Genomic DNA, 15,611 nt, shown 5'->3' with positions numbered 1-15,611 from the left:
AAGATAAACATGGCAGTTTTTCAGAGGTTCGTATTTTAGTTTTTTCAGCACCCTGAATGAACAGCGGCCTGTCCTTGCAGTGGTCTTGGCCTGATTTGACTGGTCTTGGTTTATTTTATAAGCTTTTATAACGGTTCTGTAGCTCAAGTTGATTCTTGCTTGTTTCTCTGATTTGAAGCCAGTTTGGTGCCACAGCAATCCTTCTGGCCAAAGCTGTTTTAGCCATTAGACATCAGACTGTCTGTCTAACAATATGTGGAGCTTCTCAATTACTTGAATCTGATACTGCAGAATCATGCTGAGAAACTCCCAACTCCAGCAGCTCTGGAGTGGGTTTCAGAAACTCAGTGTGGTGAAAGTACCATGGACAGGGACGGCTCGGCCTGTCCTCCCCTCTGCTGCCGAATAGAAGACTGCCTGGCAGGGAGAAATACTTGTTATATGTAGGAGCATCTTGGCATAGAAGCATGATACAAATCATCCTTACCATTTGATACCTACAATTTTTAATTATATGCTGCAGCCAGAATATTTGGTGATGGTTTGGGTGAGAGTTCTGCTTTATTCTCACTCCCTGTTCCACAGATAAGGAAATCACTATGCTGTAAGTCTTCACAGCTCTTATACTTTGCATGAGAATATATGATGCTACTGAGCATGACTGCTTGGGGGTTATAAGATTTAATCAATTGTATGTTACGGTTTGTAGCTTCAGGCTCTTTTATGTTTGTAGAACATATTCTTCATTCCTTGTGTCAGCTTTAATAGCCATGAAAGATGTTGTCTACCTATGTACGATATACAGAAGACATTGGCAGTGCAGGCAGCCTTGCATTATGAACAGGCTTTAACCTTGAAATTGAGGAGGTGCGTATAGATGAACAAATTCTGAGCTTTCTCTTTTTGGCCTCATTACTATTTGCACTCCCAAAGTTGTCAGTTTCCATGCTTGGAATTGCTGCTGTGAAGATGACAGTAGAGTTAATCAGGTCTGTAGCTGAGGTGCAAAAATGGAATGGAGAGACTTTAAATGGATTTTAAATGCTGGTACAGCTGAAGAGTTACAGCATCTTGAGAGGGACAGCTGTTAAAGGCCAATGGCTCTTGGCTTTAAGTTCTTAACTCAGTGTGAGCCCTTTCTTTCTACATACCCGGAATGTTATAGATCTGCTGAGAGCTTACATCTTGCATTTTCGTAGTGACAGATTCCTGCTGAATTTATGCTGGTGTGTTTGATCTCCTAAATTGATTAATTTGATCCATTACCTCTGAAAGATGGCTTATCCTCTGGAGTGGAAGACATTCTGATCTTTGTAAACAAAGTCTCCTTAACTCTATTGCATTCTGCCATAAGTTACTTCACAATTCTAAGAATGGAGTTTGGGGTGTAGATTTTGTTCAGTTGGAACTTTACTGACACAGTCAAACAAATTTAAAATTATATTACCAAGTAGTGTTCAATATTGGAAACAATGGGAGCTTTTGACCTGGGTTAGATTAGAAATGTTAACCTAAAGATGGATGACTTCACAGCCTAGACTCTTTATTTCTAGACTGAAGTCAAGCAACAAATTTTTACAACAAGAAATCTGTGGGATTATTGGAAGTCTAATAATTTTTCAAACTAATAAGCTTTATATTGTAAGCTGAATCTGTGAAGCTTATATTTGCACAAAAGCTATTTCCTAGTAATTAATAATTGCTCAGCACTGGTCCTGGTGATTATTCCTTACTGACTGTAGCTTTAATGAGTAAACACAATGAATACATTAAGTACTCTGCAATGACATATTTTAAGATTAAAAAGAAAGTGTATTCCTGGTAGTTGTTTTTTTTTCTCTTGAGTAGAGTTATGTCTTACCCTGAATAACAGTTGTCTGTCTTGTTTGTGTAAAAAATATAAATTCAGAGAATATGTGCAGAATGGGAACACTAAAGGTCATAGCCTAGAATTGTTATTTATGTGCGCTACAATCTTACATAACACTGTTAAAGGCAGAAAAATAACTTTTTAATATATATATATGTATCTTTTTTATCTTTTAGGCAGTATTTTGCATTTCTGCAGAGCTTTGCACAGATCCTGTTCCCATGCAAACTGATGAGGGAGAAATACTGGAGGAAGGCAGTCCCAAGGTCAGTGAGGTAAATGCCACTGTGTTTTTGAGGAACAAGAGTTTGTTTGTTTGAAATGGGGGATACATGGAGTGAACGTTGCTGCTGGTATGCAGCATGCAAGTAAATAATATTTAATACCCTGGAGATATTTTAAAAGTAAAGTTTTTAAAAGCCTTTAGAAAGACAGGCTTTTTTGCTGTCTACTAAGGATTGGAGCATGGGTCTTTGGGCACTCTCAGGAAGGAAAGAGGAAGTTCTTGTAAAGAAATACTAACCTTGATTGTATTCCATCTGTTAGAACTGGAAGGGCCTATCAAGCTTTCTGTCCTACCTACCCACCCTCTCACCTGCCCTAAAGAATTAGGCATATGGGCCTTTAGGTGCATGTGTCAGTGTGTGGGGGTTACTGACTGATCTATGTTCAAGGTGTTCTGCTTCTTGTTTCCTTATACTTGCCAGTATGTGCCTTGTTGTGAGACTGGGTAGTATGTTGCTTTGAAAGGTACCTCTGATTTTCAGCATACCTTGTGGGGACAAGAGGCTAAAAAGTGTGCTGTTGAATATAATGTTGGTTGTGTCCTGCTTTTTGCTTACTTCCTGAAGATGCAGATATTGAGTCAGTAATCTGGTTTGCATAATGACATAGTGATTATCATATTCTTCAATAGGTTTATAAATTTATTATATAGTCCTGACTATCTCAATGAGTTAGTGGTAGTTTTGCAGCTCATCTGTTTAAAATATGGTTCCTAAATTTCATGAAAATATGAATCATTGTTAGCTTGCTTGTAGTTTTGTGCAAGAGGCTGGCTGAAAAAGTGAAAAAAGAAAAAAAAAGAGGACTAAAACTAAAATTTGTTGTTTCTTAGCTGGAGCTTTTTTGAGAGGTGTTCTAATAGAACAAAACATTTTGTAAGCTGTAGGCATCAAGTTAGGAGGTGATTAATTATTAGAGAAAGGATTTGGCAATTGTCCGGCATGTACTTTAGGAATTGTGTTAATTTTAAATAGCTTTGAAGGAAGGCTCACTAGATTAGGAGCTGACAAATGAAAACGTGTCAGTGGATGTACCTGCAGCCATCCAGGGTACTGAATGCATCTCTTGACAAGAATGTAGTTACAAGGTTCAGTGGGGGATAGAAGTGTGCATACAAACATCATGGTGCAATTAATTACTGACTTTATTAGCATGGTTACTGGTGCTTAGTTTTCATCAAACAGAGGGATTATGTGTGTGTGTGTGCATATTTGTGTATATATGCACAGGTGTCTGTGTGTATATATATATGGATATAGAGCTTTCATGTTTTGTCTGTGTGGCAGGAAGTAGATTAAATTAACTGTCCTGTGAAACTTACTCTTTTCCTCCAATGAAAAGTATGCTTTTCTTTGGTATTCTTAATTCTGGGTGTAGTGGCAAAGATTGTATCTCTGTTCCAGGATGAGATGTTCAAAAAACTTAGTGTGTTTAAATTTCAAAACAAATCTTTTAGACTTTGAGTACCTCAGTGTGTGTGCAGTATTGTTTTGCAACAATTGTCATTTAGGACATGTGGGAGGTTTGGAATTGTGCATTTGGTTTCAGTGTTACTAATTGAGAGCTATATAGGATCATATTAAGCAAAAAAGATTTATGACTACATTTAGTCCTTCTCCGCATCCTGTGGTGTACAGGACTACACACAGAAGTGTATTTTTCAGTGTTTCTTCAGTCTGTAAATGATTATCTTCTCTTTCCTGGTCTCAGGAGAGCTTTATAGCTATAACAGTGGAAGGATTTGTCCTCTAAAAAAATTTAGTGAAGTATATTCCACTGTATTGTATATCATTAAATTGTGTCCTTAATTTACAAATGTTTGCATGCTCTAATGAGCCATTTTCATAAAGGTACATTTTTCTAAGAAATATTTTTAAGACTTCAGTAATATAGTTCATTTTTTTTCCTTTTGTCAGGACTTTTTTTTCTTATCCTCCACCCCTGCCAATTCCTCCAGGCAGATGACATGAGTTTTCTGGAAGAAGTTAGTTTTGTGCTTCAAAGACACTAATATAACTAACCATTCATTCAATATTTTATTTGAATCCTTCATTTCTCCCCTTTTTACTCATTCGAAAACACTAATCTGTAAAGAAAAGTTAAATATAATATAATTATTTTTATGCTTATTGTTCAGATCATTGGATCTTTTCTTCTGTGTTTTTCTAGTTTGTTTCTATTTTTTTAATACCCATATTAAGTACCAGCAATCCTTTTGGACCTCACTCAGTTTACACTGTGTTCTTAAAAGTCCTATAATTTACCTGTTCTTTTGCTTTTACTAGAAATTATTTTTTGAGCCTGTAAATGATATCTAAATAAGCTGTCATCTTCCAGTGTTTTATTTCCTATGAATGTTCAGGAAGGACTTTGAACACTTTTTATGTTAGCATCTCCTTTGAAGCTCTTCTCAAACATTGTAAGTTGAGTCTGCAGCTCATTGGTCTTATGAGATTAGTAATGCTGATTAATGCCAGCAACTTCAGTGACAATAAGTTTAATGATATCATATATGAGATTAAGATTAAGGCCCCATTTGTAGAGTTTGTTCTGAATAATTCATTTCTAGCCAAAAAGAGATTTTGACATATGATACAAAGAATGAAATTACTGTTTATGGTGATTCATAGCATCTTTTATTGGCTGCCTCAGAATAATTATGAAATAGAAGTGGGCAAGAATTCTGTCTTGAAGTCCTACAAGACTGAAGAGATAATTTCAACAGCAGTATTAAAGCTATCGTTGCAAAAGGAGGAAAAGATTGTAGAATTAATTTTTATACTTTTTCTATTTGTATCTTAAGATACAAACATAAAATAACATAAAATGTAAGATAAAAACCTCTTTATGTTCAAAAGACAAAGGCCCAGGCCTACACGCTTGAATGCCTTGTTATCAGCTGCACTAGAAGCATTTCTGTCGAGGGGTAAATGACCTTACTGTGATTATGCTTGGTACTTTTTCAGAATGCAAGATGCTCAGGGCTCTGGTAGGTACTTCCCGAAAGTTCAGAAGTTCTCTCTTGTTGAGGCCAGAAAAGGGGATACCTACTTTTGGGCCTCTTGCAGAATGTTCCTGTGATCATCTGAATTTAAATTGAAAAGCACTTGAGCAAGCAGACGTGGAAAATTGTCTTTAGACTGTAGCCGATTCCCTTTTATGCTGAATTAGATTTTGCCAAGAAGGGTCTTTGCCAAAATGTCACCTAACAGTCACTTCTGACACTGTCTTAAGCTGATTTCAGGCTGAAAATCGATCTGTCTTATTTTCTGTAAGTATGCATTGAACTTGAGGGAAAGAATGTAAATACATTAATGTCTAGAGATATCTTTGTTATATTGATATCAAAGTGTTCCGTCTTCATCGCCATGAAAAGATATGCCCATAATTTATCTTCGTAAAAAGTAAGGCTTACCACATGAAGTTCAGTATCTCAGAGTGTTAATGACCTCACTCCAGAAAAACAAGAAAGCCAGAGGGGTCCCTGTTGATACATATTGCAGGAAAAGCAGTGGTTAGAATAGTAGCCTCAGTTACCTGAGACTGCAGATCCCATGACCAGTTATCAATATTTGTTTCCAGAGGCTTCCCTTTAAAAGGAAGTTTAATTGATAGAAAAGATGTCACTCTGCTTTTTACGTTCTTGCCCAGTAGCATGGGAAGAGACAGTTTGTTAATGCTGTCAGCAGTCCTAACCCCTAAGAAGCCTTGCTGCTTCTCTTCCGGAATCACAAGAGTATAACCTGAGAAACCAAATTTATTGTAGATAGAGGTATATCTGAATGAAGTATTCTGGAGTGTCAGGGATGGCAACAGAATCATCTTTCATGGAGACACCATGAACGTCAGGATATAAAGATCTGGGTACTGCAAGAATTGATTTTCTTATGGTGCCAGTCTGAAAATAACCTAAAAAGTTATACATGAAGACTCCGTCACACAGTGGAAAAAAAATGATATATCAGGCCTTATTCCTTGTAAACTGGTTTTGTTCTGTAACTGTTTCAGATTTTCTTGCATCCTAGACTGTATAGTATTCTAAGATACCAAGCCTTGAAGAAAAAATGAGATTTCTTTCTGTTTTTCAAAAAGAAAAAAAAATTGTGCCTCATGTAGAGCTGAGCAGGTCACTTTTAAGACTAAATATTTATGTGCTTTGAACTACTGAACATTACATGAGGTATTAAAAAAAATTTTAAAAGGATTAATAAAAAATCCCTGCAGTCAGGCATCATGAAGAGTGATAGTCTTGGTTGACTCCCCTCAACCTGGTGGCACTGATACAAAAGCTGGCCTTCATGCTTGCCTCTGCCACTCTTGAAAGGAATGACAGAAATCCAGTAGCAATTTCTTGGTAATTAAACTTAAGCAAAGTTACTGATGGACTCAGTCCTCACTTTAATTTAGTTTATTTCTCCCACTGTTATTAATACATACCTTTTTATTTAATTTTGTAATTTTAAGGGGTTTTTTAATATTGTGGTAGTTGAGTTGTGCTCTTGTTCTTCTTAATTTTGTGTATTTGGGACGTTTCTACAGTTCTTTCATTTAGTTTTTTGGCAGCATATCCTTTTGTTACTCATTGGATTGCTTTTCAGCAAAGTCTGGGTTTTGCACACGCTCTTTCCCCTTTCTACATCCCTGCTCCTTAGGCTGCTTTCGGAGAAACTTACTGTCTGGTAGTTTTGTTGCCAGGTTCATCTTAATGGGTTCCATTGTTTGATCTTGCAGTTTCTTCCTTGCTGTCAGACTGTCAGAAAATACTCTTTCTGTTAAAATGGCATCAACGTGATAAAGACAGCTGGCACCTGTCAATGGTATGCTTTTGATTCCAGTAATTATCTAATATTAGTGCCACAAAGAGGGAAAACAACCTGTACAGAAGTAAGATTTTTCAAATAAGCATAGAGTTTTAAAAAACATAGTTATTTTTGGCAGATGTAGAAGTCTTATTTGACAGGAATATTGGGTCTATTTATCCATACAATCTGTTGGTGAATATCATATAACGAAGTATCCTGTCACTTAATAAAATAGTTGGGGGACAGGGTGTCTGGTTTCTGGCTTTCCAGGGTCTACCTTTTTCTTCCCTTCCTTAAAAAAAAAAAAAAAAAAAAAAAAAGGAAAAGAAATGAAATCTACTTGGAACCCCACATCTTCTACTGTTCTTTGGATTATGATTTTATTTTTTAATTATATTTTGTGGTAGTTAATTTCCCACTAATGATTATTATTTTTTTTCCACTAACAGCCTTGGTACTCTGAAAATACCAACAAGCACTGAGCTTCTTGTTTGTGGCTGGTTTCTTTTCAGCTGTTTTTATCCATCTGTTAAGGATTACTGCACAGACAACACTTTATTTCTCAGTTGTTCCTTTGCTGTAAAATACTGCAGGAGGAAGCTAAAATTTTATGCCTGATTTGAAGTATTTTTAGATTTCTTTCAATATTGGCAGGACTTTTGAGCTTACGTTGCAAACTTCTTTCTCAAAATAAATGCAATTAAGAATTTTCATGTCAAATGTAAAATTTCCCCTTCCCCTCCTTGTTCCTTCATATTTCAAAGTAAAAACCTATGAATTTGCAGGGAGGGAGGGGCTTTGACCTAAGTAATTTATAGAGGGGTATTTGTGAATCATGGTTTTGATTCAGTGTTGTAGAAGGGAATGGAAGAAAGATAGCTAGTTCTGCTCTTTTAATGCTTTGTATGGTAAAAAGTCTAGGTACACGCAATTTTGATGAAAAGTGTGGCTGCGCAGGATTTTTAATAATGCTCAACTCCTAACAAGTTCAGGAAAAGGGAAGAGATTCTGTACTATATGGTGTTAGATAAATGCATTTTTATTCAACTTTTTTGTTAGTGTTTATAGAAGTAATTTTTGAACTGAATAGGTAGTCAAGAAATTAGGCTACTTTTCCATACTCTGGTGGCTTTTTCAAAACCACTGACACAAACACTGAGGCTTGTCATGTTGTTCAGTCTCATTGTCCAGTGCCATTTACTAAGCTGTCTTGAGGTTACCTGTTAATCCTTGTTTTATTTCCTTGCAAGTTGCTGCTCTGTTCTTATTTGTCAATATGAATCTCTCCCTTACGTTATTACCTGCCTGTTCTCATCCTGGTTAATTTCCCACCCTGCCCCTCCTCTGTGTCTAATTGCGAATTAGTATTTGCCTTCTGTTTATATCACTCTTCAGAACTCTCTTGGCACTGGCTATGATTTTTTTTGTGGTGTTTTTTTTGGTTTTTTTGTTACCCTGAAGCATTCACACAGATGTGATGAAAAGGTTAAAAAGTATATCACACTTGAATGTCTAAGCTCTTGCTTTTGTTTCATATATGTTGAGAATAAAGAAACATAAGCCTGCCTGAGTAGTGTTTAATCTGTTAAGTTACATGCTCTTATATTTATAAATAGAAGCTTAAAATTCAGAAGGAAGGTGTGAGGAGGGAGTGTTGCCAGTCAGGAGGTATCGTTCCTAAAATCACAAGTGTTCCACTAACGGTGTTTGTGGGTAAGTTATGCTCAGTTTTTGATAGTGAATGTTGCTTGATGCTGACAATAATGCAGAAGTTTGGCTGGTGCTTTCATTGTGTGTGATTTAGAATTAATACAGTAAAAAAAAATATCTTAGTTGGGTAGTTAAACTTAACACAGCATCCAAAAGCTTGACGCCTGTATCTCTGGGACTTACAATACTACTTAGGAATACAGAATGAGGTTTCTATTCAGACGGTACTAAATAATTTAAAACATTCAGGCTGAAGGCCTATACAGTAACAAAATGAAAAAAATGCCTTGTCACTGTAATTACAAAAAGCTGTTTTCCAGTCTAGTACTGGCCTGGTATGTGGTGCTTTCAGACGTGATGGTTTCTCTACAGTATGAGTCCCTGCTACTCGTGAAGATTTTGGCTTGTTAGGAAGAGGTGATCTTTCAACCTCGATGTACTTTCCTGTGAATATCTGACAAGTCAGAGTAGGTTTCAGGTTACTCATGTGGCTGTTGCCTCTCCATTGGGTCCAGGAATGGAGGGGGCGGATGTGTGTGTGTGTTTTTGGTTTGTTTTTTATTTGTTGGTGTGTGTTGGGTTTTTTTTTTTTTTATAACATGCCATGTTTTCGGAATGTATTAGTTTATTTGGTTTTGGTGTCTTCTGATGGGTTTCCAACACTTCTGTTCCCTGATACACAGGGTATGTTTCCATCATTTTTCTGGAACATGAGTTGTAGGAGCAGCTAGTTTTTCTAATGCTGACATACAGCTGTAAGTTCCTAGAGTCTTTGTATACAGTATTTTGTAAACTCTCTTAGAAATAGAGATGTATTTTGCCTAACAAGACAACTTAAGCTGTTACCTTCCAGGAGAATCTTAAGAACTGGTCTGAGCACAAACACAATTTTTCACAGCAGAAACTGCCGTCATCTTTATTGTGCTCTGCTAGCTTCATTATTCTGGCCTGAAAATGTTACAACTCCTTAGGAGAGTAATTTCAAAACCAAAATCTTTGCATGTTATGTATTACTTAAAAAAAAAAAAAAAAGGAAAATCCATTAACCTCTCAGTAAAGAATGAAATTACTTTAAATATTAAGTTAAAAGAAGTCCTCCCCTTTAATGACATGTTATTAAGGCTTGTAAAAATGTTATGGCATACTCCTCTTGTTTTAAATATAAATTAACATAGTCGGGGAGCAGAAATTTTGGGTTAGGTTTTCTCTCTATCACTGTGGCCAGCAAAAGAACCGCATAACACTTTCCTACAAAACACTACACAGTTGGACCTTTCATTGGTGAGGAGGGGGGAGGGAACCTGCTTGTGATTTTATAACTTTGAATTTCAGAATTTGAAGGCATTGTAGTAAGGAGCTATAATTACAGTATGTGGTATAACCCCAGCTGGCAACTAAGCACCACACAGCTCACTTCCCCCCCACACCCCTGCAGTGAAATGAGGGGGCAAACTGGAAGGGTAAAAGTGAGAAAATGTGTGGATTGAGATAAAGAGAATGTTCTAATAATCTAAAAGTTAAATTTAATATTAAAAAAAACCCAAAAAACCAAACAAAACCAACTGAGAGGAAAATAAAACCTAAGAAAAAAGCAAGTGATGTAAAACCAAAACAGTTGCTTACCACCAACCGAGCAATGCCCAGCCAGTCCCAGTGCACTGGCAACTTCCCACACCCCCCTCAGTTTTGTTCCTAAGCATGATGTCATGTGGTATGGAATATCCCTTTGGTCAGTTGGGGTCAGCTGTCCTGGCTGTGACCCCTCCCAGCTTGTTGTCCACCCCCAGCCTACTTGCTGGTGGGGCAGTCTGAGGAGCAGAAGAGGCCTTGACACTGTGTGAGCACTGCTCAGCTGTAACTAAAACATCAACATGTTATCAACATTATTTTCAGCACAGATCCAAGACATAGCCCCATACTAGCTACTATGTAGAAATTAAGCTCTGTTCCAGCTAAAACCAGTACAGTATGTTATCAAGGTCTACTGGCTTTATAAAACAGTAGTTATAGACAAGATAAAATTGTTGAGGACTTTGCAAAAAAGAACATGGAATTAGACAGTGCTACTTAAATTATTGTAAAGAAATGCTGTTGATATCTTAGCGGCTTGGCAATTTTAAAAGAAATTCAGCATCAAGCACAAGATTTTGCTAGTTGGGTGTACTGTTTTCTACAGAGGCAAAATGGACTACTCATCTGAAACCTGCTTAACCATAGTGAAGACTGCTAAAATAAAGATACCAACCTGAAAGATGACTCTCTTGTTTTCTAATCTCAAAATATCCTGAAGTGCTTTTGAAGCACAAAAGAGAAAGTTAATACAATGTTGTGTTTTCTTTCCCTTGGAAAATACTATCATCTGCCAAATTGACTTTGAGATCTCTAAGAGCTGTCATCATACAGTCCTTTGATCCAGCCTTTTTATATGTACAGTTCATGTGAAGGAAATGTAATGACATGGAATGTCATTGCAGGGAACAGGTATGTATCTGATTTCTAAAGGAAAAAATGCTTGAGTCTTAAATAAAATTCAGTTTAAACTCACCTTTTCCATTCTTTTAAAGATTCTTTCTTTTTCATGAATGTTTTCTTGTTAGTTTTTTTCTCTCAACCAATAGCATCTCTTCGTCAGTTGATTACAACAGTTTATAATACTTCGCAAAACAGACAAAAAAGCAAATAGCATTTGTTGAAAAAACTAAAAACAGCAGTTCTGCATTTGAGAGCTGGTATAGTATAGTCCCACTATGATTTTGGAGACAGAGCGAGCCAGGGACACACTGCTTTGTGGCTTTGCTTACACAGTATCTCTTTTCATGCAGGTGTACTATTGGCACACAATTTGAGGGGTTTCTACCTTTTCAGAATATTGCCTTTTGATCTCTTATTCAGTATTGGCTTTACGAAGTTGTTGGAAGTGGTTGTGGTCCACGTCAATGTAGCAGAGTTCTATATAATCAGCCACTTTAAACAAAATCCTGTAGATGTGAAAGTATTGATAAATGTTTTCAATCTTGCTGTCTTCTGGCAAACTGAGGGGATAGGTATTCGAGGAGAAATCTGAGCCATGGACAGTAAAAGCTTACTTTATTCTTCCCAATCGTTTGCAGTCTGATTAGTTTGAGGGAGTCATTGAAAGGTGTAAAACTCATTGGTCTTGCTGACTTCATGCATTTGCATGACCCTACAAGGACAGTTGTTTTCAGTTTATGAACTAGATGGGTGTGAATTTGTTTCAGTTCCTCCAAAGTTTTTTTTTCTTACATTGGGTGTGGAAGAAGTGGATATGAGGTTTGTAGAAAAGATCTTTTTTTTTAATTATAATTTATTCTTGACACTAAAAATGGTAGTGATGGTCTTCATCATTACAATAGGTAAGAGAGTGTGTGGACAACTAAGGACACTTGAACCCTGCAAAAAGGTATTGTGCAGTATCTGTTCCCCTGAGGGTAAAAGCAACACTAAAAGCATGTCAACATTTCCTGTCCCTTGTTTAAAGTTTGTTCACTGAGGCATTTGGGTAGTAGACAAGACAATGTATTATAAGAAGGGAGAATGTAGTAGTTGTCTACAGATCAAGTAAGCTTTTGTGGAATTAGGTTGCTAAGAAATGTTATAGAAGTACTCTGAAATCATATTGGCGGGTTTCAACAGATACAGAGTTGCCATGTGTTATTCCTAGAGAAATAACTTACTCCTGTGGCGATTTAAGGTTTTTTTGGTTTAGGACAAGTTGTAATAGTATATGCAAGCAAGAAAAGCCCAGGTTCTGCCCCAGAGATGAGTGGGTGTTTTAATAGTTTGCTGGTCAGTCATATATCTTAACAATTTTAATAAACTTGAGAAGTTTGGAAAAACTACACAAGCAAGCAGCACTGTCAGTGGCTCCCTTATGACTAAAATGAGTTTGGATTTACGTTCTGATAACTGGAGAAACTGGAAAGTAGCTGTACAGTGTGTGTGTGAATAGCCTGTATTCCTTCTGCTGTTTTTGGATAGTGGTGAGAAGTGGATGCGTAAGACGGGCTTAATGGAGGATTAATATATACACTTACAACAGAATTGTTCTCAGCCTCCAGCTGTTTGTTGCTCAGGATCTTTCTGGGCCACTGGTAGTTTCTATGTGTTTAGAAGCCACACAATGTATTTCTGTGAACACAGAAAAGAAAGTTCTTTTTCTTCCTGTCTGGTCAGATCTCTTGAGGCATAATAATTTCAGAACCTCTTTGTGTGTGCCTTGTTTGTGACACTTTTCAGTCATTCCTAACGAACAGGAGAAAACAGTATTTGTGTCAGTGCAGGTGATTGACTGTATAGTGCAAAAGTGTAGTTTTTAGTAGTTCTGATTATCATCTGCTTTCTTGAGCCATTAAAAGTTGTTTTCGCTGTTTGTGTCTGCTATCGTTTTGTGGCAATGCATCATCTAGCTTTCCAAATCTAAGTGGCAGAGCACAGTTAAGATGTTTTTTGTCTTCTCTGTCAGGGTGGTTATCAATGTGTATATCAAAATACCAGCCACTTACAGATGTCAGTTTAAACTGCTGCAACTTGTTCATGTGTGTCTGCACCATAAATAGTAAATTAACTGTAAAATGAGTTAGCTAAATAGAGTCATTGGGCTGCTTACAAGTGGCTGTTCAACATAGTGGAGGGGGGTGAATGGTTAAAAGTACTTTTGGGTCAGATTTTTCCCCTAAATGGAAAGTAAAAGATTTCTTATGGAAGTGTGAAAGGTTTTTTCAGAGTTGCAGAAGTCAGCAACAATTCATAGCTTGTGAAATACTAATGATCTTTAGCTGAAGAATAATACAGAAAGATGGTAATTACTCGTGTCTTACTGAATTCAGATTTTTATGGGATCTATACTATGTATGTACAGAACACAGAAATGGATGTAGTGCATAATCAACTGTGGCACAGGAAAAGGAGAGCACTTTTGTTTACATTCAGAATGCTTTATGCATTTTTGTGTCTGAGATGACTATTATTTAAAACTGCCTTGGCAGCTTCAGAGTTGAAGCTTTTAAATGTCATTTCTAGATATCCTGTCATACCATAACTTGACTGACTGAAGCATCTTTGGTGGTCGAAGGTATTACTGGCAAAACAGTATCTTGCTGCAAACAGCTAAGTAGTTCAAGTAGCATTCAGAGCAAGATTCAGATGGATTATTTTTTGTGTATACATATATATATCTACAAGCTTATATGAATTAGTTTGCAGCTAAGTAATGCATTTTAAAATAACTTCTTAATTAAGTAAACTTTCCTATCTATACAGTATGAAATGTGGCTGGGGTTCTGGCCTTTTTAGCATTTCCAAATTGGGACTGTTGTTTTCATTATATTTGTAAAAATATTTGTTTTAAGCTTAGCAGGGAATTAATCTTAAGCTGCTGAGTATTTCACAGAATATTAGATAACATAAACATTTTTAAAATTACATTGAAAATGGGCCATAGGTTGTTTCTGCAAGTGCAGGTGATTAATTAGTGACAGTTGGAGACAGAAACAAAACTTCTAGTCTTTTAACCACTGCTGGAGGTTTGATGCTTATTTAGGTGAAACATAATTTACCTATTCAGTTACATAACTTCTCTATTCTTAATGATTAATTGAGCTGCCACTGATAATCTGTCCTATTGTTCTATAAGGATGATGCACGTTTTTCATGATGGTATATGCTAACATGTTGGCAGTTACAGTTAATGTAACATTTCATTGAGTCAGGAATTAAAGTACCATTTGGCAGCATATAACAAACATGGGTATTAGATTAGAGATTTTAAAAAGTAATTATACGTGGTTTAAGTGTGTTAGTATTCAAAATGATTAGCAGGGAGTACTGAATGTGATATGTGACTCAGCACTAGAATTACATTAGTAAATTTTCACTTCTCTTTTTACTAACAGGAAAACCAGTTAGGACTGCATGATGATACTAACATTGAAATGCTCAATCTAGATGCTGATGAGAAACTTCAAGAAAATAGTGAGTCGGGTAGGAGATGGTTCACATCTTGTGCTGATATTTTTTGTACACCAGGGCTCTGCTTTGTCAAAATTGAGTTGGGGGGGTGGGGGAAAGTAGAAATAGGTTCAAATGAAAATTTAGTAACATCACAGTGCTGTACAATTACAACAAAATCCTGAAAGAGACCAAAAATTCAGGTAATTTTTCATGCATATCTTGGTTCTGAGACTTTCCTCTATGTGGTTCAGAAAAAGACTTTGGGCTTTCTCATTTTAGGAGTTGTTTTTTCTATTATTTTCTTTCTTTTAAGTTTAAATCACTGTTTCTAAGTTGGGGTTTTTTATGCTTTCATTTGTGTAGTGAAACTAAGTTTTAATCTAAAAAATATAGTTTGGTACTAATTTTGCTAGCCAATTTATGCTATTCGGTGTATTTTGAGATGCTAGCTTAACACGAATTTACCTAAAGAAAATTATTGAAGTATTTGCAGCTAAATTGCATTCAATTTTATCAAAAGAAGTTAAATTAAAAATTTAATTAATCTGTTGCTAATGAGTAAAATTTTCCCCAATGCAGTTTGTCCAAAGTGCTCATAATAAAGCCCAGCAGAGAAGTGATTCAGCTTTCCTTGCATTTGTGGTAATTACTACATTTCTGTTAGACCTCAAATTGCTTCTGAGATTTCTGACAAGTTCTTCTAACTGCTTGGCATTTATAGGGCTTCTGCCACTGTTAGCAGTAGTGACTAGTGACTAATTGCTTGGATTTTAAGGATTAGATTGTGCAATTCTACTTAAAGCAAATATTAGTGAGACAAAAGAAATGCCAACAGCCTAGCATTGTTGCTGATGGTGATTGGGAAGGTGCGCTGGTGTTAAAGCAGTAATTGTGACAAACCACCAAATTTATCAGTCTTAAGCTGATAGGTTGTATTAAATTTAGCAGGTAACATAAAGCACTGGAAGTAAATT

The 15,611-nt window shown here is 36.3% G+C and overlaps 1 protein-coding gene across 11 annotated transcripts in view; it reads left to right on the top strand.

Annotated features, from left to right (window-relative positions):
* The window catches only part of TNRC6B (trinucleotide repeat containing adaptor 6B), a 141,490-nt gene that overhangs the window by 25,000 nt on the left and 100,879 nt on the right, over positions 1 to 15,611 (top strand). For 9 of the 11 annotated variants that reach the window (XM_037389284.1, XM_037389272.1, XM_037389285.1 and 6 more), the window contains exon 3: positions 2,047 to 2,145. In XM_037389284.1, coding sequence (XP_037245181.1) covers positions 2,102 to 2,145 — 44 coding nt within the window. In that variant the 5' untranslated portion in view covers positions 2,047 to 2,101. Of the gene's footprint in view, positions 1 to 2,046; positions 2,146 to 14,579; positions 14,659 to 15,611 lie in introns of those variants that run through there. The other 2 variants (XM_037389274.1, XM_037389273.1) reach the window with 2 other exon arrangements.

The sequence above is a fragment of the Falco rusticolus genome, chromosome 5, assembly GCF_015220075.1.
Source record: "Falco rusticolus isolate bFalRus1 chromosome 5, bFalRus1.pri, whole genome shotgun sequence".
In the NCBI taxonomy this organism is placed as follows: Eukaryota; Metazoa; Chordata; class Aves; order Falconiformes; family Falconidae; genus Falco; species Falco rusticolus.
This window is presented reverse-complemented; position numbering and strand designations above follow the sequence as displayed.